Below are 24,555 nucleotides of genomic sequence, written 5' to 3' on the forward strand. Positions count from 1 at the left end.
CTAGTGGGATGGATAATGGTGGCTTGGATTGTGAAACAATGTTTGGACATAAGGGGTGAAGCTTTAATGGCTGGTCGCTCCGCTCTTTCTTGTGTGAAGAAAGGGGTTGATTTTTTCCAGTCACCCTTCATACAAAGCATAGTATCTTGTGTGATTATAGAAAATTGGTCTTTAAAAAAAAAACAAACTGGCCTTGAGAACTGTGTGACTTGATGCGGCCATGGCCCCACACCACAAATAAGTTAGATAAATTCTGTTCATGTTGAAAGAGCAAACTCCTTGGCTGAAGAACGGTTAGGTATAAATTGCTTGAATATTTTTGGGAAAAGGGGTGGGGTGAGGCAGTGCTTAGGATAGGGTAGCTGGTGACGATTCAGCATCACTGAGTTGAGAAAACTGTGCCCTTTCCTGTGGTCTGCATTTTTACATTCTTCAAGCTAAACAGCTGCACTGCTTTTTAGGGGGATAGTTTTATATCAGGCTGTTATGTGCCCAAATTACCCCAATTTTTAAGTTTGCCTGGAAAATTATCCCAGCAAAATTACATGCACACAATTACACCTATTTGCTGAGTACCGTTTTAACTGAATTTACACACATTTTTTGAAATTACAAAAAAAGCATGCAAGCAAGTTCCAATTCCTCCCATACGTCATCCCCTGGAACACGTTCCCCTATGTGCATAAAATCCATGCATACAGTGTATATATGCGTCAGTTAATGCAAATATTGGTCACACAATTTTCTAAAGGATCTTTCTATGTGCGAAGTAGCGCTTTACTTGCAGACGTCCTCTGAAAATTACCCTCGATTTGGGGGTGTCTTTAATAGAACAGATACACACTACAGCTTTTGTAAAAGGCAGCTGCTCATTCACTTCATTTTGAGAATTCTCTTACTGCCCACAATCAGTCTAATACATTGACTTCCAATCGACCAGCAAAAGCAATTCAAGTGGTGCCGAGTATACAGCTTCTCTGCTGTATACCTCTGTGCACCGTTCATGGTCTGCAAGGCAAACCCAAAGTTTGTCCTTTTAGTCCATGCTTGAATCCCACTCCTGAAACTCTTGCAGGAACTGTGATTTTGATCACCACTGCCCCGAGTGAAGCTTATGACGCATTGCCTCAATGATGTCCTGCGCCCCCTGTACACGTCTATTGTTTACTGAAATAATTCTACCCACTCCGTTCTTTAAAATGACTTTTTGTACCAACCTGACAAGCTTCAGTTTTTAAATAAGAAATCCAGAGGCGCTGGTGGGATGCACTGAACAGCCTCCAGAGGATGGCTACTCAAATGGTCAATGGTCTTCGTTATAATGCAAAGATCTACTTATGGTCACCTCTGTCCTAGAGGAAAGGCAGGATAGGGGAGATACATTTAAATACCTCCAAGGTATCAATGCAAAGGATGTGGGCCTCTTCCAATGGAAACTAAGCTCTGGGGGGGGTGAACGACTCATGAATAATCTAAGAAAACATTTCTTACAGAGAGGGTGGTGGATACATGGAACAACCTTCCCCAATGGAGGTGGTAGAAACAAGGATATTCTCTGAATTCATGGGATGTGCACAAGGGATCTCGGAGGGTGTGGTAGGGATTATAGAGCCAAGCGGTTGTTGTGGATGGGTACAGAGGACAGGCCATACCGTCTTTTTCTGTTGTCATATTTCTCTGTTACTTAAATATTGTTTAGCACTAACGCGTTGTTAACTTATATCACCAACTAATCTAAAATAGTTTCCAGAACAGGAAATACATTGCAAAGTTCTTACCTTAAATTTTGGGTAATCATTCATAAGAATAGTCACAATTCCAATATAGGGCACAAACCTGGAAGAGAAAGAAGCAAATAAAAAGTAATTCATGGCTCGGTTATAAATCATAGTACAACACCGTTTCCCTATAAACTGCCATGGTAAATACTTTGGGCCCGTGTAATGTCCAGCCCTGGCTACTTACAAACACTGGTTATGCAGGGTGTCACCTGAATACCTGCAAACTCACACATGCATAGGGTGCCACCTGAATACCTGCAAACTCACACATGCATAGGGTGCCACCTGAATACCTGCAAACTCACACATGCATAGGGTGCCACCTGAATACCTGCAAACTCACACATGCATAGGGTGCCACCTGAATACCTGCAAACTCACACATGCATAGGGTGCCACCTGAATACCTGCAAACTCACACATGCATAGGGTGCCACCTGAATACCTGCAAACTCACACATGCATAGGGTGTCACCTGAATACCTGCAAACACACACATGCATAGGGTGTCACCTGAATACCTGCAAACTCACACATGCATAGGGTGTCACCTGAATACCTGCAAACTCACACATGCATAGGGTGTCACCTGAATACCTGCAAACTCACACATGCATAGGGTGCCACCTGAATACCTGCAAACACATACATGCATAGGGTGCCACCTGAATACCTGCAAACTCACACATGCATAGGGTGTCACCTGAATACCTGCAAACACACACATGCATAGGGTGCCACCTGAATACCTGCAAACTCACACATGCATAGGGTGCCACCTGAATACCTGCAAACTCACACATGCATAGGGTGCCACCTGAATACCTGCAAACTCACACATGCATAGGGTGCCACCTGAATACCTGCAAACTCACACATGCATAGGGTGCCACCTGAATACCTGCAAACTCACACATGCATAGGGTGTCACCTGAATACCTGCAAACTCACACATGCATAGGGTGCCCCCAAATACAAGCCAACATGTTGTACACAGGCAAGATGTTCCCTGAATATTTAGAGACCCTGTATTCATGCTGCTTACTTTCCTGAATACACATGGGGCTGAGCGCACTGTATAACCCGCAATTGGACACGGGTTGTACAGGCACTACCTGATCCCCTTACGCCTCCACAACCCACGTCCAATGACGAGTGAAACCGATAGCGCTCATCACATGCAAATGCATGCACATTTTGCGCTCAGAAATTAAAGCCTGCCCAGAGCAGGTGTTAATTGCTGAGCGCTCCTAAAAGTAGTACAGAAAAGCAGAAAAAACTGCTTTTCTGTGCAGCCGCCTACTTAATATCACTGCGATATTAAGTAGGAGAACAAATCTTTCAAAAACACAATTAAAAAAAGGTTAAGAAAAAAAAGAAAAAAAAAAAAAGCGCCGGCAGTCGGGCGCAGGAAACGGATGCTCAGTTGACAAGCGTCCGTTTCCTGAAGCCCTGGCTGTGCACCGTTTAGGAAAAACCGACGCTGATAAATTGTGCAGCCCTGGATACTTACAAACACTGGTTATGCACAGTTTGGCGTCAGTTTTCCTAACTGGTGAACGGCCAACGCTTTGGGACTCCCATCAAGGAGGTGCTAGGGGCGCGCGCAAGCGCCTCCTTGATGATGCGACCCCTAATTTAAATATTGCATGGAGCCCCCAGGGTTGTCTGGAGGCACGTTAGAAAAGTGGGTGCTGTCTGTTCAGTGCCCAATTATTGCACTGGCCCCATAGTGCACTCTGATTACACACACACACACACACACTATTATACACATTTTCAATGTTACAACATCCAAAATGCCCTAAGGCAGGGGTGGGCAACATTACAAGTTATTAGGCGCAACAAGGGCTGGCGGGGGGGTCCCTCCTTGGAGCTCCTCAACACAACAATCAGATCCCCTGCAGGCACCTAAGTATCCAGCAGGCTTAAGCGCCATCGTTTTTAGTATCTGAGGAGCCCCTTCAATCATGGATCCCGGCCTCTAGGGAAAATCAGAAAAACCTTCAACCCAACAGGTACAGGGCATTTTCTCTGCCAGCAGACTACCTCACCTCGCTCACAAATGCAGAACACAGACAGGCCCTCACCAAATAAAAATAAATAAGAAGGTGTAGACAAAAAAAACTGGCCTGGAAACCATTAAAAGCCAGACTCATATTCAGTGCAATAATGCAAACACAGAAATATCACCAAAGTCAAGAAATATAAACCAGTCATAACAGTGCGGAAACCATACGCATAAAAAGAATATTTCAAAACATGACAAATAGATCACCACCTAATAATTAAGAATAAGGATTAAAAAAATAACTTTAAACATTTTCCCAAAAGAAATCAAATATTTCAAAACAGCAGACATATCAAACACCCAATAATTAAAGCTAATAGGATAAAAGAATTTCCCTCCTCTCCATAGCTGGAAACTTTTCATTTCCAGTCACCCTGAGATTACAGAGGATTAGTAGTGGCTAGGAGAGATGAGTACACAGCAACTTCCTCTCTCTCTTATCACACATATACACACACACACATATACACACACACACCCCCACCCACCCCTCTCTTCTTCCACTTTCTCCCTTTTTCCTTCCCTCTCACTCACCCTCTTCCCTTCCAAGTCACAACCCCCTCACCTTCTTCCCTTCCCTCTGTCACCCACTCATTTCTTCTCACCCTTCCCTCTTAGGGACTCATCCCCCATTCCTACTCACCCCTCAGTCACTCCCACCCTCCCATTCACTCCCTTCTCTCCCTTCCCCTTTCTTCCCCTCTCAGACTCTCACCCTTATACCCATTCCCTCCCCTGTCACTCACCCTTCCACTCAATCCTGTTCCCTCTACCCTCTCCATTTTCTCACTCACCCCTTTCCCACTCACTCGCCCCTCCCTCCTACTCATTCCCTTCCCTGACACTCACCGCCTCCCTCTCAGTCACTCATCCTTCTCCTTCCTATTCATTCATGTCCATTTCAGTCACTCATCATCCTCACCTTTTCCTCTCTTTCTCTCTCTGTCACTTAACACCTCCCTCTCTGTCTCTTCCCTCACTCCCTGCCAGAGCTCCGCTGCACATGGACTCTCCTTGCTGGCAGGGGGCGGGAACCTCGCCAGTGTGCCATTGCACGTGGCAACTCCTTACAGGAAGGGGCTGGGGAAACCCGCCGGCGCTTCGTTATGCATGTTTGTATGCATTGCCTCCTTCCATTGGCTCTGACCTGCCTGCTCAAGTGTCCAGCATCATCAAGGGTGACAACCTGGTCTTTGCTAATGACATCAGACACTCGCAGGCATGTTGGAGCACCAATGGGCTGCACATAATGCAGAGGTTCCAAGTGATAGGCGGGCCGGAATAAAAACCTTGAGGGGCCCACAGGCCGTAGTTTGCCCACTACTGCCCTAAGGCATAGCTGCATAATGATAAGAAGTCCAGAGAGTGGACATAGAAGGCAAGAAGCATTTTCTAGCAACAGGAAGTAGTTTAGGTAACTAGAAAGAGCAACACATGAATGCTAGCGTGTTATCAGTCTGTTTAGCAAAAACCCATCCCACTATTGTCTTGCTACAATGCGCATATAAAGTCAGTATAAATAACTAAACTTTAAACACAGAAGTAGAGATTTAAAATACAAAATATATGATTAATACAGTCCTAGTATCTTGTTCATGTGGATCTGAATGGGAGAATTTTGCATGAACGATGTTCAAATGGATTTATGAATGAGGCGAAAGTTGTGAGGAACTGGGTAATAAATGAAAGTATTGGCAATGCCCTGATATTTTAACATCTTGAATAAAACTATCTTGTATGGGGTGAAACTTAAATGACTGTTTGTATACATGCAAATGCTTGTGGTGAATTCTGAATTTTCTGATACCAGTTTAATACAAATTTGAATTACAAAAAATATTTATTTTATTGCTTGACTGTTAAATTGACTGATGTTATGTTTTGTCATTAAAAAATGTTAAAAAAATATACAGAGAGAACAAAGCCTTAATATATAATCCACACCTGATATTTCAAAATGGCATCAAAATATAAAACGGATTCTTTACAGGGTGTGATTCCTTTAAAGTTGATCAACATAAAAATAATAATTAAAAGATCTTTTGGTACGGGTGCTTTTGAGACTACATCTGAGAAAAAAAAAAAAAAAAAAAGACAGACATGATGCAAAGTTTGAAAGCTCGCGTCCTAAACCATCCAGATAGGTATGATTTAGTGACAATGGGGGATGTTGATTTGCAAGTGACCAGTCAGTCACAGATCGATAAGTTTATCAGCCACGTCCATACTTGGGTTTAAGCAGGCTCTGAATTCAGCCACATATATAAGTGGTCATATCTTCGACCTAGTGTTTCAACATGAAGTTTCACCATCAGAGCAAAGTGCAAACCACTTAAAAACTGGGTGGGAGATGTAAACTTGCTCTCAGTCTTAAGTAAATGGAGACTGTTTGGGTCCGCAAGATTATAGCATCTGGCCTTTCAGACTTATAAGTAGACAAGTCTCCTTTTGACTTGTGAGAAATCTGGAGTCATTTTGACTCCAAATTGATGAAAACTCATGTCAGGATGACTGAGATTGGTCCAAAAGCTGAAATACTTCTTTCAACCTGCTGACATGAAAATAGTTATACAAGCAGTGTCCTGACTGGAACTACTGTAATATCACTGATTACATAACACTGCCACCATCGTAAGTGAAAAACACAAGTATAAATCACTTAACTGTATAGGACTATAAACTACTGTAAAATGTGAAGGGAAACTACTCATATGATGACACCAATTTTTTTTTTAGTGGAATCAGTGTCATCATCGTATCTCTTCACATGCTGTGGGCTTTGGTTTTTTTTAGAATATTGCACATAAAACTATTCTTTTACATAAACTTTAATGTTCCAAAGGCTCGGCACTTATCTTTAAAAAGCATTTCTTGTATATAAAATCCTGACCGAGTTATGACTATCTTAAAAAAAATCTACAAATGTGGCTAAAGGCTCATAAATAGACCCATTAGTTGATATTAAGGGTCTAAACGGCGGATGTATCTTAGGTACTACATATATAATGGCGGATGTATCTTAGGTACTGCATATATCATAGGTGTCCTCGGATGTTGTACGCTCAAAAATTGTCTTCATCGTCGATAAGCAGTGTAACTTGTGTACGCAGATTGGCTATCCTGCTTTGTAAGCGACAGGTCAGATCCTCATTTGAACGCTGATAATATTTAACATCCTGCAAATGTATTGACATAGACGCTTTGTACTTCTCTGTATCTTGAATAATTATCCCGCCTCCTTTGTATGCAGGCTAAATAGTAACGCCATGCATATGTGAGAGAGAATTTAAAGTCTGCCTATCATGTGATGATAAATTATTAAATGAGTGTTTTTCTTTGATACTATCAGGTCTTGGAAAACCAAGTCTCTAAAGATTTGAACGTATGGATCTAAGGGACTAGGTGGGCTCCTTGAGGAACATTTCTTAACCACAGAAACATCACCACCACCTGAAGCACAATCTTGAAAAAAACAATTTCAAACAAAGTTCTAATAAATCTGTGAATAAAGATTTTGCATTGAAAAAGATCATGTCGGGTGAATGGTATAATCAACAATTCTTGATCCAAAACCTTTATTTGTGATAGGGCCAAATGCACAACTAAACTCTGGGATTTGTTGGTGGAAGATGTGGTGAAAGCTGTCAGTGTAGCTGGATTTAAAAAAAAGGTTTAGACAAATTCTTGGAGGAAAAGTCCATAAACCATTAAGATGAAGTTGCAGAAATCCACTGCTTGGGATAAGCAACTTGGAATCTATTTACCTCTTGGGATCCTGCCAGGTACTTGTGACCTGGATTGGCGACTGTTAGAAACAGGATACTGGGCTTGATGGACCTTTGATTTAACCCAGTATGGAAAATGTTATGTTTTTATGTTCAGAGGAAAGAGAAAGTGGCTTTAGATGAAGCCTACAGGGAGGAGATCATGTTTATTTGTTGTTGCTGGTTTTAGTCTGTCATCTTATGATGTTTATATCTGATACGATTGTATTTTCTATGTTTTTTTCCCCAATTATGATTTGCTGAGAGCAAGATATTTTAGGATCAGTGGAATAAAAATGTTCATACATAAGTAAAAAGGTAACCACAATTGATTGTCTCCAGGATAATAAAGCTGTCAGGACACTGCACTCTCAAATAAAATACTGATCTCAGGCAAATTTCAAGGGAGAAATAGTACATGAAACTGGCACTTTATTTGTGTAATTAATATAACAGCATTATTAAGCTAAGGTAAAGTCTCACTAATCTGTTTTCCTGTTTTACAAATATTGAGTAACATCTCCAACATATATTTTCTAGCATTTCCCCATCATCTTTACACATAATAATACAGCTGTCGTCATACAACAGTGCCTCATGCCGTATATTCTTCTAGCACAAACACAATATTTTTATTGCTATATAAAACACAGAGGCATCTCTTGTGGAGGAGATGCTATCACCATAGACTCCCCTTTTCCGGGTGTGAAACCACCCCATATTCAGCCAATTTCACACACATAAATGTGGCCAGCTACCTTACTATGCTGCTACAACAGTATGTTGTAAAGATTGAGCATCTCTCTAATTTTCCTCTGAAAAAATGTCATGACTACATTGTAGTGCCTTTCCAGGAAGCCACACAATAAAAACTCCCCAGGCGAGGGGAGGATATTGTCTATTTTTCTGTTCTTGGCAGCCAGCACGTCCTATTTTTTTTTTTATCTTCTAAATTAAGCCAGACTCCAATTTGGGAAGAGCTCCTGCTATCTGCAAGAGCACTGCGGGCAAGTTACTGCCACATTTTGATGAGGCCTATGAGAGTACAAACTTTGCAGCGCTGCATCACTAACACTACCACCATCCATAGCTGGTTTCCCAAAACTTATTTAGTGCAATCCGTGGGATACACAAAAATCCAAGAATGCACCATGAAGACAGTTAGAAAACCAAGGTAGAACCACCACTTCGTGACAGCATAGAAGCATGACAAGAGAGGCATATAAACCTTGTAAAAAGCCAGTGCTACTGCACCACTGTGACAATCATTTCAGCTCTCACTTATCCACTTCCAAGACAGCAGTAACCTCTACAGCAATTACTAGACCCAAACAATCTGTGTCTGTGACTCGTCTTCAGCTCTGTGCAGCATCACTTCAGCCGTAAAATGCATCACAGACATTCAGAGATCTGAGAAATGGAAACAGTGCCTTCCCTTTCTTCATTTCATTGTTCCTTAAAAATGTTACTTTTTTGGCAAAGGAGACATTATAAAAATTCCTCATTTACTGTATTACGGAGTCAGACAATAAAAAAAGAACCTTTAAAAATTAGCAGATCCGAGCGACCTAGCGTGCAAGGACTTTTCTCTACCTGCTCTGCAGTTTGCGAGGCCGACTGCTCTTTCGCATCTGTGTGCTACTATTTATTTTACTGACTTCGATTTGGAAATCACCTCTCCAAGGAAACGCTCACAGCAGGCTACGTAAAAATAAAAAAAAAAACCCAAGCTCAAACATTATGACAACTGAGAACTGACACATCAACACTTCTCTCACACAGCGACTTCTGAAGGACGAGTGGAACATGCCAGAAAGAGCCTCCTGGCTGCACGCCACGCGCCAAGGTTGCTGTGGTTTTTTTTTCTGCTACCTGTAACAGATCTGTTGCATCTTTTGAATTAGTCCAGGAAATAAGGAACTTTACATTATTCCAGAAAATCCTGAATGAATACTGATTTCCCGGGAGCCTTTCTGGCATTCCCAGGTGAAGAGAGGCTCACGACGTTTGCACTCCTTGGCATTTCTCTGCACTGGTGCCTCTCTCTTTTATTCTTTCCTCCTCTCTAAGCATCTCCTTATGCTGGAAGCAAACCTTGAAAACAATCACGTGTGTTGTAGATCCGACTACCTCACCCAGACTTTACTAATTTACAAGCCCCCAAACAATCCAAAGCACATCAATGCACTACTTTAACTGGCAAACATCAGCGTCTTATGTTCTTCAGCATTTCAGACTGAAATAAGTTACCAGGAAGCAGATGTGTAATGAACATATCGATGTTTGGCCCTTAGCGATCCACAACTGAGTGATCGGCTAAGAGTAGACGGGAGGCAATCACCTGCCTGTGCTATAAATGCTATTTTCCGGCAAAAAGAGAAGGATAACACAAGTAGCAGCTTAAATATGATTGAAGAGAACCGCTGGTTCCAGTCAGAGTACTTGCAAAGACGTTTTTCACTTGCAGAAATAAAAAGCAATCCTTATTTCAGCAGAAAAGACAGGGGAGATAAACCTGTACTGTCTGTCCAGCTTGGAGACCTGATTGCCAGTCCCAAATCAGGCTCAATTTCTAACTGGCTAGGGGGAGACTGTCCCTGCTGGTACTGAACAGCAGCAGACAAAATGGATCTGGAGGTCGCCATGTCTTAAGTAAAATTTACACTAGCTGGCTTGGTGGGTGTGCACCTGGAGGTGGTTGATGCGTGATGACAGTCAGATGTAAGTGGGAGAGGATAAGCAGAAAGAAAACAACTTGCAATACATATTTCAGACAAGTGTTTTATACACTTTCTACATAAAATTCTCTAGGGTCATTACTATGCACGTAAGATATGCGTGTACCCCCCGAAAACCTGCCCGAAGTTCCCCCTGTGCGCGCCGAGCTTATGTTGAGTACGCTCGGTGGCGCGCGCAAGCCCTGGGACGCCCGTAAATCCCGGGGCTTTCCTGGGGGGGGGGAGGTGTGTGTCGCATCATTGGGGGCGGGGCCGTGGGCGTGGTTCTGGCCCGTGGGCGGGGCCGAGGCCTCGGAAACGGCTCCCGGGCCTGGGAATCGTGCGCCGGCAGCCGGCCAGGCGCACGCAAGTTAGGCAGGCGTAACTTGTGCAAGAAAAGTAAGGGGGAGGTTAGGTAGGGGAAGGGAGGGAACGGAGGCAGGCTGCGTGGCTCGGCACGTGCAGGCTGTCGATTCTGCACAGCCTTGCACGCGCCGATCCCGGATTTTAAACGGCTACGCGCGTATCTATTAAAATCCCGCGTACTCTTGTTTGCGCCTGGTGCGCGAACAAAAGTACGCGTGTGCGCAAATTTGTAAAATCTACCCCTATATTTGCAAGCCGTTGTGATCTACCCCATGGAACGACGGCATATAAAAGGCATAAATAAATAAATAAATGTAGTCTCGTCGTTACAGTGATAATCGAAAGCCTTCCAGCACCCTGCAATCAGGGGAATTAATCTCAGGCATGAGATGTCACCGCTGCATGAAGACCACGACTCCCTCCCCTGCACTCCACAGCAGTCCCAATCAGCCTAGGGAGCGGAAGGCCAGAGCCAGAAATCAAACCAAGCTCCCTGCCCTGAGCCACCGGGGCCAGTTCACATTTGGCATTTTTAATAACCCGTGCTAGCTTACCGTAAGTAAAATATGATGTGACCAAAAGTAAGTACACAGGACCAACCAAGCTGAGGTTTATTAATTATCAACCACATTGTCTGGAAATCTGCCCTTTTTATACTCAGAGAAGAAGGGACTTTGCATTTCAGGGAAGCATCAAACAGATGAGTCTTCATGGAGCTCTACACACACACACAGACACGTACCACAAATCTCGCATCTCACACTTTGAAACATTCCTGATGTCCGGCCCTTACTTACCCTCTTGCTCGCCCCACTACGTCCTTCTTCTCCAGCCAATGCTGACCTTGTTTGTACAGCCCTCTGTCGTCCACTGCGTTATTGTCTCCCTTGGTCAAGAACTTGATCTCGCCATTTTCTCTTAAAAAAAAAAAAAGCCATAGAAACATGGGACTTTCCGTGGTAGAACGGAACAAAGTGGGATTGTATAACAGGGAAGCGTGTGAGGAACCTGGACTGGATTGGTTCAGATACCACAATTAGGCTGCACTTTTTTCTTTTTACTTATTTTTATTACATTTCTCCAGTAATTTTTGTCCAAAACATTGTAAAATATTGCACATTGATTCAAATATATATATATATATATATATATATATATGTCTGTTTTGTTCAACTTTTCAAAATCAGCATTTTTCCCCCCAACATGGACTAATTCAAGGTTTGATGTTAACAGCTTTATAAATTAGGGCTCGACTGCTGACCCTTTCAGCGAGGAATGTTGTATAACAAGTTGCTGAGAGCCGGGAATAGCGAGGAAGCGATCATACTCTCTGCCGTCTAAGATTGTTTCTTATAGGTAAACCTATGTCTAACATCACCATGTTTTAACATTTGGTGGCAACGGCGCCTAAGGCATCCATGGAACTAAGAGAATCAACTCACTTTAAGATATTTAAAAGTTCCTTCGTTAGTTCCTCTAAAGGAAGCTCCAGATGGGGCACCACAACATAGGTTATAACATTTCTTTTCCTTCATCCCTAATGAATGTTTTGGTTTTTTTAAGTCAGGGTTTTACCCAATTATTTTTTTTTTATATCCCTTCCTCTAAGATTACAGCTTCCTTCACAATCATGAATATGGACATCCTGACTGACCAGTAGATGTCACTGTTGTGCAACTCCATCCCTTGCTGGGCCTCTGATATCTGCTTTTGCAATACTTCGGGTCTTTGCTGGTAAAGGAATCAAACCCAGGTTTCCACACATCAACTCCATAGGAAACGGAACTATCCAAATAGCCGATGACTGGTTACATTTTGAATGTGTATTATTCTGTATGGGGGTAATTTTCAACAGGACTTACACATATAAAACTGGATGTAAATATACTTTACCCATGTAAGTGGACTTTTGAAAATTGCTATAATAAATGTCATTGAATTGTCTATAGGTTATTCACATCTAAGTGCACTTTATGTGTGTAAACGGCTTTTGAAAATTGCTACGATAGTATGTAACTCCTTTGAAAATGATCTATGTGAAATTTGAGGAAAATCTTGCCAAATACCAGACAATTATGAAGATGCATCGGGGAACAAAGGGAAATAGCGATCAATCGTCCCTCACTCCCCAATCTGTTCTTGAAATTTTCAAGACAGGACATGTGCCTTCTTGATGGCTCTCTCATGTTTCTTCAAAACGTTTAGAAGCATTGCAAGCTCGGCTAGAGTTGAATAGGTGCCCCTTGATACAAGTACAAATCATAGAAAACCCCTATTATGTTCTAGCATCAATAACCATGATTTTTTAAAAAGCTATAATACTTCAGCCATCATGATCTCATTTGACAGCCTAGCTGGGATCCAGTTTTTATTCATCGATGAAAAGGATAAGTTTGAGCAGAATTTGCCTGCTATAATAAATTTAAAAACTGAAATTAGTCCTTACCTAATAATTACCTTTTCTTGAGTACAGTCAGACCAGTCTAGATAAATGGGGTAAGCTCACTGACCAGCAGATGGAGACAGATCAACAAATTCACTGACATTGCCCCTTATATACATCCGTGCTGATCTCAGCCTGCCAGTATTATCTATAAACAAGCTAACTGTGGATAACATCAATTTAAACAGCTTTCTTTCTCTCTCTCCTTTTTTTTTTTTAAACAACCAAAGGCTTCCAAAAGGGGTGATGTCCGTGAATCTGTTGATCTCTGGCTCAATTTGTTGGTCAGTGAGCATAACCATTCATCTGAGCAGATCTGACTGAATGAAGAGGAATACAATTTTTCTACCAATCAAACGTGAGATCTAGCAGGCATTACCTGTCAACAGAAGCCAACTGGAACTCACAGATGATCCAACAATTAAACACAAAAACAAACTATATTCCATTTTATAACAGCGACAGCTTCTTGGTTAAACAGTCTCTCCTACAAAAATAATCACTTTGTGTGTTAGTTGTTCTCATTTCAAAGTTTGAAGTCTTTAAGTTATGTCACCATTTGGCAGTAGACCACTGCTGGGGACTACCACTTCATAATGGAAAAGTAGCACCTTGGGGTTAAGACTCCCCTCTACAAAAGCACAGCCCAGTGCTGGCCTTCTCTACGTACTTTTCATGAATTTTCAGAACCCGGTGCACAATTGGAATCTCCCTTCCTTCTATCCTAAAGACCACAATTTCCCCCACTCGAATGGGATCTTCTACACGATTGGTCAGGAAGAGAAGGTCACCCCGGTGGAATGCCGGCTCCATGCTACCACTGTGAAAAAAAACACCAAGTCAGAAAATCAGGCCATTTCACCATCAGAAAGCACACAAAAGCAGACCCTAGGAGAGCATACAAATGTCATGCACTCATGCCTGGCTAATTCATTAGCAAGAAACTCACTTTCTTGCTTAACAAATCTATCATGAACTAATTAATAGAGATGTGCGTTCGTTGATTGGTTTCATATGTTTTGCTAGTACGCGTATATCTCGCAAATAGATAGTATGTGTTCAAAAAGGATAGTGCGCACATAAGTCTATTGCTGAACTACACATGCGTCCGTTTTGCATGCATACTGCTGACACCAATGAAACAAAATTGACCAAGAATGCACATCCCCTATTAATTGTTTCTAGAAACAGCTTAATTTCTATCGTCAGAAAAATAATCTTGTGAAAAACTGTTTACATACATATCATTCATTTTATAAAAAACCTAGGTTAGAGGAAAACCAGTTCTAAGATAAATGAAAAAGACAAAAAATTCAATTATAGCTAAACCAGCATCATAAGGCATCTCACCACAAATGTTTGTCTACAATATCAGCCCACAATTGTCTGAGAAACAGAGGGTTAGATTCTCTCTCTCTAGTATTTCAGAACCTTCCTGTGCTTCTCATCTTCATCTGTTTCTCTTCCCTGTCTTTTTCACCCTATACCTCCTCTTAAGTGCATCTCTTCAGTTTGCCTCTTCCAAATTTGTTTTCAAATCATCAGTAATTTTTGAGATAGAAGAAATCACCTTACCTATCTTTCAGCCATCCATTCCTTTTTTTTTTTTTTTTTTTTTTTTTTAACGATTACTGCATCATTGCAACAGAATATCATTTTATTTGGATTTATTACACACCTTATTGAATGAGAATTTTATCCAGAGCAGCATATTAAAGTGGCAACATAGAGTCAAGGACGAGAAGGTGTAGCAGGTATAGGCCATGTGGCCATCTAGACTGGTCATGATAGGCAACCGAGATCTCCAATATTCTCTTGTGCTGTAAATGTTTCCACTCTTAGTGAATTTAGTTCTTGCAAAAGGCGCTATATTGACAGCACTGGAAGCCAAAGCTTTCTATTTATTCATACCACAGGAAAAACCAGTTGCCTTATTGTTTGTTTTATGAGTCAGATTTGAACCAGTGACTCAAGAGGTAAAGGCTCTGTATCTCTCTGTCGGTCTCTCTAGTCTCCTTTTTTTGTTTTTGATAAAACAAAGATTTCGAAAAATGCTGTGCTATAAGAGTGGCACAGGAACACAGGGTAAGTGCCCTAAAAATCCACTAAAAATGCCTGTTTTCATAGTGTCTTAGTCTACCACTGTTGGTTTACTGTATGTAAACTGGTGGTTATTTTGTGGTCCCTTTCATTCACTGTTACTTCATTTAATGAATTCATAGGTTTACAACAACTATTAAACATTATAATTTTGCCGAGAGGCTGGATGCAGTATATCTATGGAGATGACATCCAGTTATTGCCACTGGGAAAGGCTGCATCCTGTTCACTCTTTCACCGAATGCCTGCTTAATGATCTCTCAGCATGGTTACTGGCTATTAAGTTGAAAAAACTGAGATCCTAAGGACTGGAACAGCTAGCCCCACTGAGCTTATACTTTTCCCATGAATAGATGCTTCTACTTAAATTCTATCACCCAAAATCAGAACTTTGGATATAGTTTTGGATATGCTTTTGGGCTAGAATTCCAGATTTGTAAGATAGAAAACCTTTGCAAATAATTTGCCCATTCCTGGAACCTGGAGTCTTGAGGACAATAACTCTCTCCCTCATGATTTTCCATTTAGATAAGCTGGTATAGAAGGTTTTCACTTATCAGTAAGAATGCTAAGGAAGGCTTGATTCTGAGTAGATCATGGTGGAAGAACATCAGTCTCCTGCTGTGCGGACTCCACTAGTTTCCTACCATGGTTAGGATTATTTACGTTATTAATTCTACTCTTGCTGAAGGAAAAGGGACCATCTGATCAGAAAGACAGGATCTCATTATATTCCTCTATTTGTGAGCAGAGATCCAGCCATGAGACCATGAAGATAATGCACTCTTTCTTCAAACATTAAAGCATGTCAAAACAAGGCCTAAAGTCTTTTCTTCGGTTGCACATGCATTATGGAATAAATTATCTTGAGAACTGAGATATGAATCCAATTACCTCATTTAGAAAAGGCTTAAAGAACTGGCAACTTAAATAGACTGGGGTCTGATTTGAGCTTAGTGGCACTAGAATTGTTTTATTTCTCTGTTCGTATTATAATTTGCAATATGTAGAAGGGCTGAGGTTTTACCTGCCAAATGAGCTTTGTTTACATAGATTTGCTTAAATTATGTTTTATTGTATAATGGTAGGTGTTTTTAAAAAAGGTTATGGGTTTTTTTGACTGTCTTGTTTTTTTTAATCATTGTAGATTTTGATTTATGTTCTTAAATTATTTTACATTTGTGATTACATCGTGTTTATGTGTATGTTATTATATTGATTTATAATACCGCTACTGGAGCAGGTACTGCACTCAACAGTATAAGTATACACATGACAAGTGCAGAAAAGTCTTTGTTGGTCAATTCAATATATATATTCAATATACTGAATTGACCAACAAAGACTTTTCTGCACTTGTTGTGTGTATAATTATATTGATTTATGCCATTTAGGAGGTATATATTCAAAGATTAACATCTAAGTAAATTAACCGGATAAGACTTATCTGGCTAACTTACGAAGAAATTGCTAACCTTAGACTTGCTATTGATCAGGTCTAACTTATCTAACATAACCAGATAAGTTTGAATATTGCTATTTACCTGGCTATGTTAGCTGGATAAGTAGCTCCTCCTTGGAATGCCCGTAGCCTGCCCACCATTTATCCAGCTAATTACTTGGCCAGATAAGTACTTATTCAACTAAGTGGCAGCCACTGATCAGGACCAGATATTCAGCTGCTGCCACTTAGTTGGATAAGTAGGGACTTATCCGTCTAAGTAGCACTGAATATTAGCCTCTGGGTAATTATTTTGTTATATACAATTTATGCAATTGCTTTATTTTAAGTACCATTGATTTGATCTCAGATTTAAATTTAGTGATGCCAACTGTAGTAGACTGTGGGAGAGGGTGCCAAAAAACATGGGACTCTTACAAGATATCAACTGGATATTTTGAAAATTTTATGAAGCCTCCTTTTGACAATTTTAAAATTGAAAGTACAATGAAAGGATGGCAACTCCCTTAGTTAACTGTGGGATGGTAAAGTCATTGTGCCTGCAACTGCAGGCGGTGTGTGACACTTCTAAGAACCAAATTAACCATGAGTAGTTAATCAATGCTGTATTTATCTATTTTAACTACAATCACAAACTATGTATAAACAGATAATTTCAAAAGGCTATGAGCAAAGTAAGAAGGATTACTTTCCTAAGTAATATGAAGAAAAGAGACCCGACAGTTTGAGTTTCAGCACGATTATACCTGCATCGAGGGAAATTCAAAATTCTACAGGATTCTTCATAGCAAAACAAAAGTTCTGAATCAAACATGCTTCTTCCACACACAATAAAAAGAAAAATAAATGCTGCATGAGAACCTTTTAAAAAGAACCAGGAATTTATTGTCATCGTAACATGAATGGGGCATCTAGCTCACATACCAATATGACCTTGGGGACCTGGATTAAGGCTGGCAAGTGCTTGATGGATTAAGCAGAGCTATGAAATTATGCTTCCCTTTGTGCTAACGGGATTTAGCAAATAAATTAAATATTCTCTGTGTCAATCATAGCAGCATTATTACAGGACTCTTATTTGCCATTCATAAAGGTGGGGGGTAATTAATCAATCCATAGCACTTCTCAGGGATCGGTTTCCCAAGTCTGAATGATTCAATAAAAAGGAAAACTACAATTAAAATAAGGCAAAAAATGTCACCTCTGTGAGGAGAAATGCCCAGATAAGCAATGTGTGTCAAAAAAAAGGAGACTCAAATATTTTTTAAAATCTCTAAAATAAAAAATTCAGAAAAGCACATTCCATTCAACATTCCAGATTCAGACCCAAAGAGGCAACTGCGGCCACTTTATCCATCTGTTGTCGTGCCAGCCCCGTTATGCCAGCCAATCCGAGCTTGGTCCAAAACAAAGCCGGTGCGGTACCATGTTCCACACCATGGGCACCTCTAACGTCTTCGTATGCAAACAGCTGTGGGGTGCAATGATACGAGCACGAAAGAACAGATGCTCATGAATTACATTTAGAGCTTTTGATTTTTTTTTTAACTACTAGAGAGCTCTGATAGATTGGCTTGCTATTACTGTCAATATTCATGAATTATGTTTAATATTTTACCAACTTTTTAAGAAATTACTTCAGTACTTTGAAAGGTTTTTTTTTTTTTTTTGCACAATTAAGCACTAAGTTGTTTTTTTTTCAAAATTTTGGGCTAAGACTATACTAGAGTGGTATTGAAAAACATGATTCATGCCTATTTGTGTGTGAATGCCTTAAAAAAAAAGGTCTAAATGTCTATTTCAGTAATATTTTGTATCATTGTCAACCACTGTTGGCTTGTTTACTGCTCATTAAATTAATTACAGCAATTTTTAAACAAGTTGGCATTGCAAAACAAAACTAATGGACTTTCTAAATCCTGAAGACTTTGATCAATGTTTCTGATTGACAGCATGAAAATCAGTAAAAGATAAAGCCACTCTGCCAGGCAGCTCCAACGAGAAGGAACTAGGAATGTACAGCTTGGAGCGCAATGCTCCTGTCACTAGACTGGTTTTAGGACAGAAAACCTGATTGATTTATCAAGGGCTTTGTCCTATTCTGTGCCGATGAAGAAAAAAAAAAAAAGCAGATGTATCTGGTTCTTGGTTTCCTGGTTAGCATTGAAAACTCCACTTTAATCAGACCTAGGCAATCTATATGAGCAGCAGGATTACATGAATGAAAAGGAAACCAGTTGTCGGGGTACAGCTGGTGAATGATATGGTAGGGTGGCTGGGTGAAGGTTGAGCCAAGGCTGGTAAAAACCAGGCCTACCTTGGCCTTGAAGCAGGCTCAGCATCAGGAATCCATGAGAAAAGCATGGAGCAGGACTTCAGGGCCAGATGTGGAGCAGGGCTGAAGGTAGTTCAGAAACAAGGCTGTAAGAGCAGAGGTTTCAGAGGATATATCTCAGGAGTCTGCTGAAGATTGGACTTCCAAATGGCAGATGAAATTTAACGTGGACAAGTGCAAGGTGATGCATATAGGGAAAAATACCCCTTGCTGTAGTTACACAATGTTAGGTTCTATCTTAGGAGCTACCACCCAGGAAAAAGATCTCGGCGTCATAGTGGATAATACATTGAAATCGTCAGCTCAGTGTGCTGTGGCGATCAAAAAAGCAAACAATGTTAGGAATTATTAGAAAGGGACGAAGGTTGTCATAATGCCTCTGTATCGCTCCATGGTGAGACTGCACTTTGAATACTGTGCGCAATTCTGGTCATCGCATCTCTAAAAGGATATAGCTGCACTGGAGAAAGTACAGAGAAGTGCAACCAAAATGATAAGGGGCATGGAATGGCTGCCTTATGAGGAAAGGCTAAAGAAGTTAGAGCTGTACAGTTTGGAGAAGAGGCGACTGAAGGGTGATATGATAGTCTACAAAATCATGAAAGGACTTGAACAAGTTAATGTAAATTAGTTATGTACTCTCTCAGATAATAAAAGGACCAGGGGGCACTCCATGAAGTTAGCAAGTAGCTCATTCATAACAAATCGAAGAAAATTCTTTTTCACTCAGCGCATAGTTAAGCTCTGGAATTCATTGCCAGAGGATGTGGTTACAGCAGTTAGTCCGGGGACGCCGGAGAGGACGGCAGGCAGACACTGCAGCAGCCAGGTGTCCATGAAGAGCAGGAGGAGCCGCAAAAAAGGAAAGGTAGGCGGAGTGAAGCCGTTGGGAAGGGACGGTCGCAACAGGAACTTTCTGAGGGCGTATTGAACTATCTGACAACTGGAGGGTAAATATCCCCTGGTTTTTCTCTGCAGCTTCCTGGCTTCTAGGGCACTGGTTTAAGCCCTGTTTATCTTGACACCAGTCATAATTCTTAGTTTTCAGGAAAATAAAGACTCTTATTACTCACTAGTAATGGTTTAGAGTATTTTATAGCAACACTTTTGTGTATAAATTGGTTTGACTTGCATAACAAATTTTAAATGCAAGAGAATGGTTGAACCGGGCGTTAGATAACTTGTGTCCTTGAATGCCACAGGTTTTTGGGATATCCTCAATGAATATGCATGAGATATATCGGCATATAGTGGAGGCAGTGCATGTAATTCTCTCTTATGCATATTCATGAGGATATCCTGAAAACCGGAACCATTTGCAGCTCTTGAGGGCCAGAGTTGCCAACCCTGGATGAAACATTTTTGTTATATCCTCTCTTTGCCTGTTTTCTTTACAATCCATCTCTGTCCCTTCTACTCCTATCAGTTTATTTTGCTGCTTTTTCCCTCATCCTCCTTTCTAAACTCCTGACTTCATTTTTCTATTGTTATATTTTCTATCATCTCATTCTCTCCTTCCACTAACCCCTCTGCATTCTTCTCTTCTGTGCAACCATCAGTCTCTCTCTCTCTCCAGCTCCCATCACAACCCTTAGCATTCTCCTCTTCCACCCGTTTGAGATCGCTCCCACACTAGCTCTAGGCCTGCATCATCTTCAGCTTCTATCATCTCTCGCCCTCTTTATATCAGTGCTTTCTATTGTGTGAGTGACCCTACAGTAGAGGGCACCAGCAGGGGAAGACCACTGCATCACTCTTTATGTGATGCCAATCTGATGCCGCTTCACAGGAAACAGCTTTGGCACTGCTTTTTGATACTCGGAAAATTGTTCCCTGAACATTACTCTTTACCATCCTAAAATATTCCCAGTGCAATTTTCAAAGACCATTCTCTCACGCTGATGAGCTGCCTGAGAGCTGCCCACCTTGTGTGTGGGTAAAAATACAGGTAGGGATCAACCATGCATCTACTTTTTCTGCAAGAAACGTAGGTGAGATCACAGGCAATTAGGCCAGGAGTAGCAACAACGCACATAGATTTACATTTTCACAACTATACGTGCTGGTTTTCAGGGAAAAAGATGCAAATCTCCGTGGGCACTTTTACGCTAAGTAATTTATAAAAAGGGAAAATGTGCCCACTTTCCCTTTGAGAACTGATACAAAAATAGTACCCACAGTCTTTGTATCTACTCGCACAATTATGAAAACTGCTTCCTTAATTTTGGAGTTTGACTCCCCCTTTTACATCCACCAAACCTCCTAAAAGCAGACCCCAAACTCTAAGACAGGCTGATCTTCAGCTGAGATCTGTTCTGTTAGAAGTAAGGCTCACCAAAAGATAGATTATTCAGCGTTCACGCGTCAGCTCTCAAAAACTGAGGCAAATGTGGGTCACATTCATTAAGTGCTAAACCAAATTCCTTTCGGGCCCACGTAGTAGTGCGTATCGGTTCTGCTTACGTAAAGGCCCCCCTCCCAGCGTGACATGAAATTGAGCAGCACAGAGAGAAGACAGCAGAAAGAGAAAGCAGGCTGCAACTCCACTGTCTTAGCATTACACGCTAAGTCTTTAACCTTTTCAGCTCAGAGGAGAGGAAACTTGGATCTTCAAAGATTGAGCACCTCCCAATTGCCCGAAAACACTAAATGAATTCTGCTATTTACACACTGATGGGATCAGCTTATTGAAAATAGACACCTGACCTTTAAAGTAATCGCATCTAACTTGATGGGGAAAGCTTAATGTTAGGAGCGTTATAATTACCTGCAGCATTTTAGTCATCGATAATAATAAAACAGCTATCAGGCTCATTATTGAAAAATGGCAGATGTGATAAGAGAAAAGGTTTGGCGACAGCACAGAGCAGCCAGCCAAGGTGGGGGCGCCTGCGAGACCGCAACCTGTAGTGCATAAACACGTTATCTCTAAACTTTGCATAGGCCCGGTCTATCAGAGAAACAATACATCCTGACCACTCACAAAGCTAATAGTTCTAATATGCATGTCATGGTTTGCTAATTGGAAGCTAATTCTAGGGACAGAATGGCACTGCCAGTGACCATTTAAACTTTAGATGTCATTTTCTAAAGAACACTGACAACTGATAAGGCCATCGATTACAAGACAGAATGAGCCAGATACCATTTCAGAGAAAAAGGCAAGCAAGCTGCTGTGCAGGACTTAAAAGTCAACTGTATTCAAATTGTTCTTCAAGGTTACTGCATTTCACCCTTAAGAAGATTATACAGATCCATAGACTCAGTCCAAGCCATGGGCACTAACTCAGCACCAGCTGATGGTCACTACAACAGAAGCCATGTTTTGTAGCAGCATTCCCCAAGAGCAGGACAGAGGGCAACAGGCAGATCAGCACCACACAAGAGCCCTCTCATATAAAGGACCAGGATATTTAAGGTTATTTTCCAACAAAATCAACAGCATAATAAAATATCGCTGTGCACCATGGTGGGGCATTTGAACATTGCTGCCTGCTCAGCTTTAACTCACAAGAAGTAATGTTGATGTAATGAGTTAGAATATACACATCTGTCTATGGAGCTCCAAGCCATCGGTACTGTGTTTCCTAATGTGCAAAACAGACTAGGTTTTATTAACTGACATGGAGGCTAGTGGCACTTCAGAGCCGGCTCTAGAGTAAATGGCACCCTGGCTGAAAATAGGCAATGGGACGGTATCCTCTCCCACATGACATTTTTTTCTGCAAATTATACATATCTTATAGTTTGCAATAATGGCAAACAGAATTACATTTTTCAATGGGTGCTGCCAATAGTCTATGCAAGTGAATGTTGTGGACTACCGAATGGAAAGCCCCCATATGAACGCTGCTACCCTTACTGTAACTACTAGAACCCACACTTCTTGCTCAATCTGCAGGCTCAGGAACACAAACCCTACTCTCTTCCATTCAAATCTCCCTGCGGTACCCTTAGCATTCACCTACAGCTGCTGATGACTGACCATTGGGGGAGGCTATACACACCATCTCCAGAGTCTATGGGCATGGACGCAGAGGATGATGCTGTGCCCTGGCAGGACTGTATCCCTCAACTGGAGCCAAACTTTCATTGCATTGCCTACTGCCCACCCCCTTCCAAGTGTCTCCATCTTTGCCCCTCCACCATCTCTGATTTTAGATATCTTTGACTGAACTGCTCAGGATTTTATGCCACCTTCAGTTGACCCACCACTGCTTCTTCCACCAGCCCTGGGTAACTGGGCCAAATGGTTGCAGCCTCAGATGCTGACATTCAAAGAGGATGCTCCCATTCCATCAGCTCATGTCGGGGGCATAGGCCAAGAGGCAGCAGCACTCTAGCACGCCCTGTCAGTCACAGGGCACAGCATTGACTGAGTCCTAGAGCAAGACTCACACCTGCTGTGCATGGAGCCCAGAGAGAAGATACCTGAGCTGTATGCTTTGCCATTTTTAATTTTGTTGAAATGGCACCCCTCCTCTCAGAGTGCCCTGGTTGACTGCTTGAGTGTTCAAAATGGATGAAATCAAGAACAAACATCATGTTTAGACATCATTAGGACACAAAGCCTGTGGTAATAAGGAAACCCTCCCCACACTATATAACACATAGCCAGCACATGGAAAACCGATGGTTGGTATCTGTGGCCATTAATGTTTCTCATCAAATTTGTCTAAGCAAGAGCTCCTGGAAAGGAGAATCACAGCACCAGTTCTTCATATCACAAAATATTATGGTTGCCATGTTTGACCCTCATTTCTACATATTCAGGTAGACTAATAAATTGTAGGCAATACATTTGAGTTGGACTAAAAATACATTTGTGACTAGCTCTTCAGAGCTATCAAATGGAGGGAGAACAGCTCTTGAAAATTAATTACAGATGTATTGTTAGATAAACAAAAAGGTACAACTTGTTAGTTGATGCTTATTTCTTCATATTGTAAGAAATGAACTAAATCATCCTGTAAACTGGAAGTATCAATGGTAGAAAATGAAATGCAGGGTCCACACAGGACACCTGAACTTAAGTGAAGTCTATTGCTTGCTGCAGGCACTATCCCTACTTAACATATTAATGTTGGTTTATAAAGGAATCAGAGGTTTCGCCCCAGACAGTGTGAATGCGGCTTTGAAACTGTCCTGTCCTGTAAGAACATTACGTTCAGCATCACAAATACTTTTAGACATCCCATCCTTCAAACAAGTACATCTGGATGAATCAAGAGAGCGACTACTTTATGTACAAAGGCCTACTCTGGAATGTACTCCCTCAGCAGATAACAAAATGAAACAGTACTTGCCACCTTTCGAAAACTGCTGAAGGCCTACTTATTTGAGCAAGTTTTGGTTTATATCTTCATAATCCTTAATAGGCAAGATTACTACCAGTCATGGGAGTCATTTGCAGCACCAGTTATTTTCTATTTTTGGTTTTAGATTGCTTTTTATTATTTTTTATCAACAGTTTGTTTAATATTATAAAATGAATTTATATGTCTGTCTATATTATG

At 41.2% G+C, this 24,555-nt stretch overlaps 1 protein-coding gene across 3 annotated transcripts in view; it reads right to left on the minus strand.

Moving 5' to 3' along the window:
* LOC115074782 (signal peptidase complex catalytic subunit SEC11A) overlaps positions 1-24,555 on the minus strand; it is a 189,323-nt gene that overhangs the window by 4,977 nt on the left and 159,791 nt on the right. For all 3 annotated transcript variants that reach the window (XM_029574595.1, XM_029574598.1, XM_029574599.1), the window contains 3 exons: positions 13,813-13,962; positions 11,497-11,616; positions 1,779-1,836 (listed from right to left, as the gene is read on the minus strand). In XM_029574595.1, the coding sequence (XP_029430455.1) occupies positions 1,779-1,836; positions 11,497-11,616; positions 13,813-13,962 (328 nt within the window). The remainder of the gene's footprint in view (positions 1-1,778; positions 1,837-11,496; positions 11,617-13,812; positions 13,963-24,555) is intronic.

The sequence above is a fragment of the Rhinatrema bivittatum genome, chromosome 13 (genome assembly GCF_901001135.1).
Source record: "Rhinatrema bivittatum chromosome 13, aRhiBiv1.1, whole genome shotgun sequence".
NCBI classification, from domain to species: domain Eukaryota; kingdom Metazoa; phylum Chordata; class Amphibia; order Gymnophiona; family Rhinatrematidae; genus Rhinatrema; species Rhinatrema bivittatum.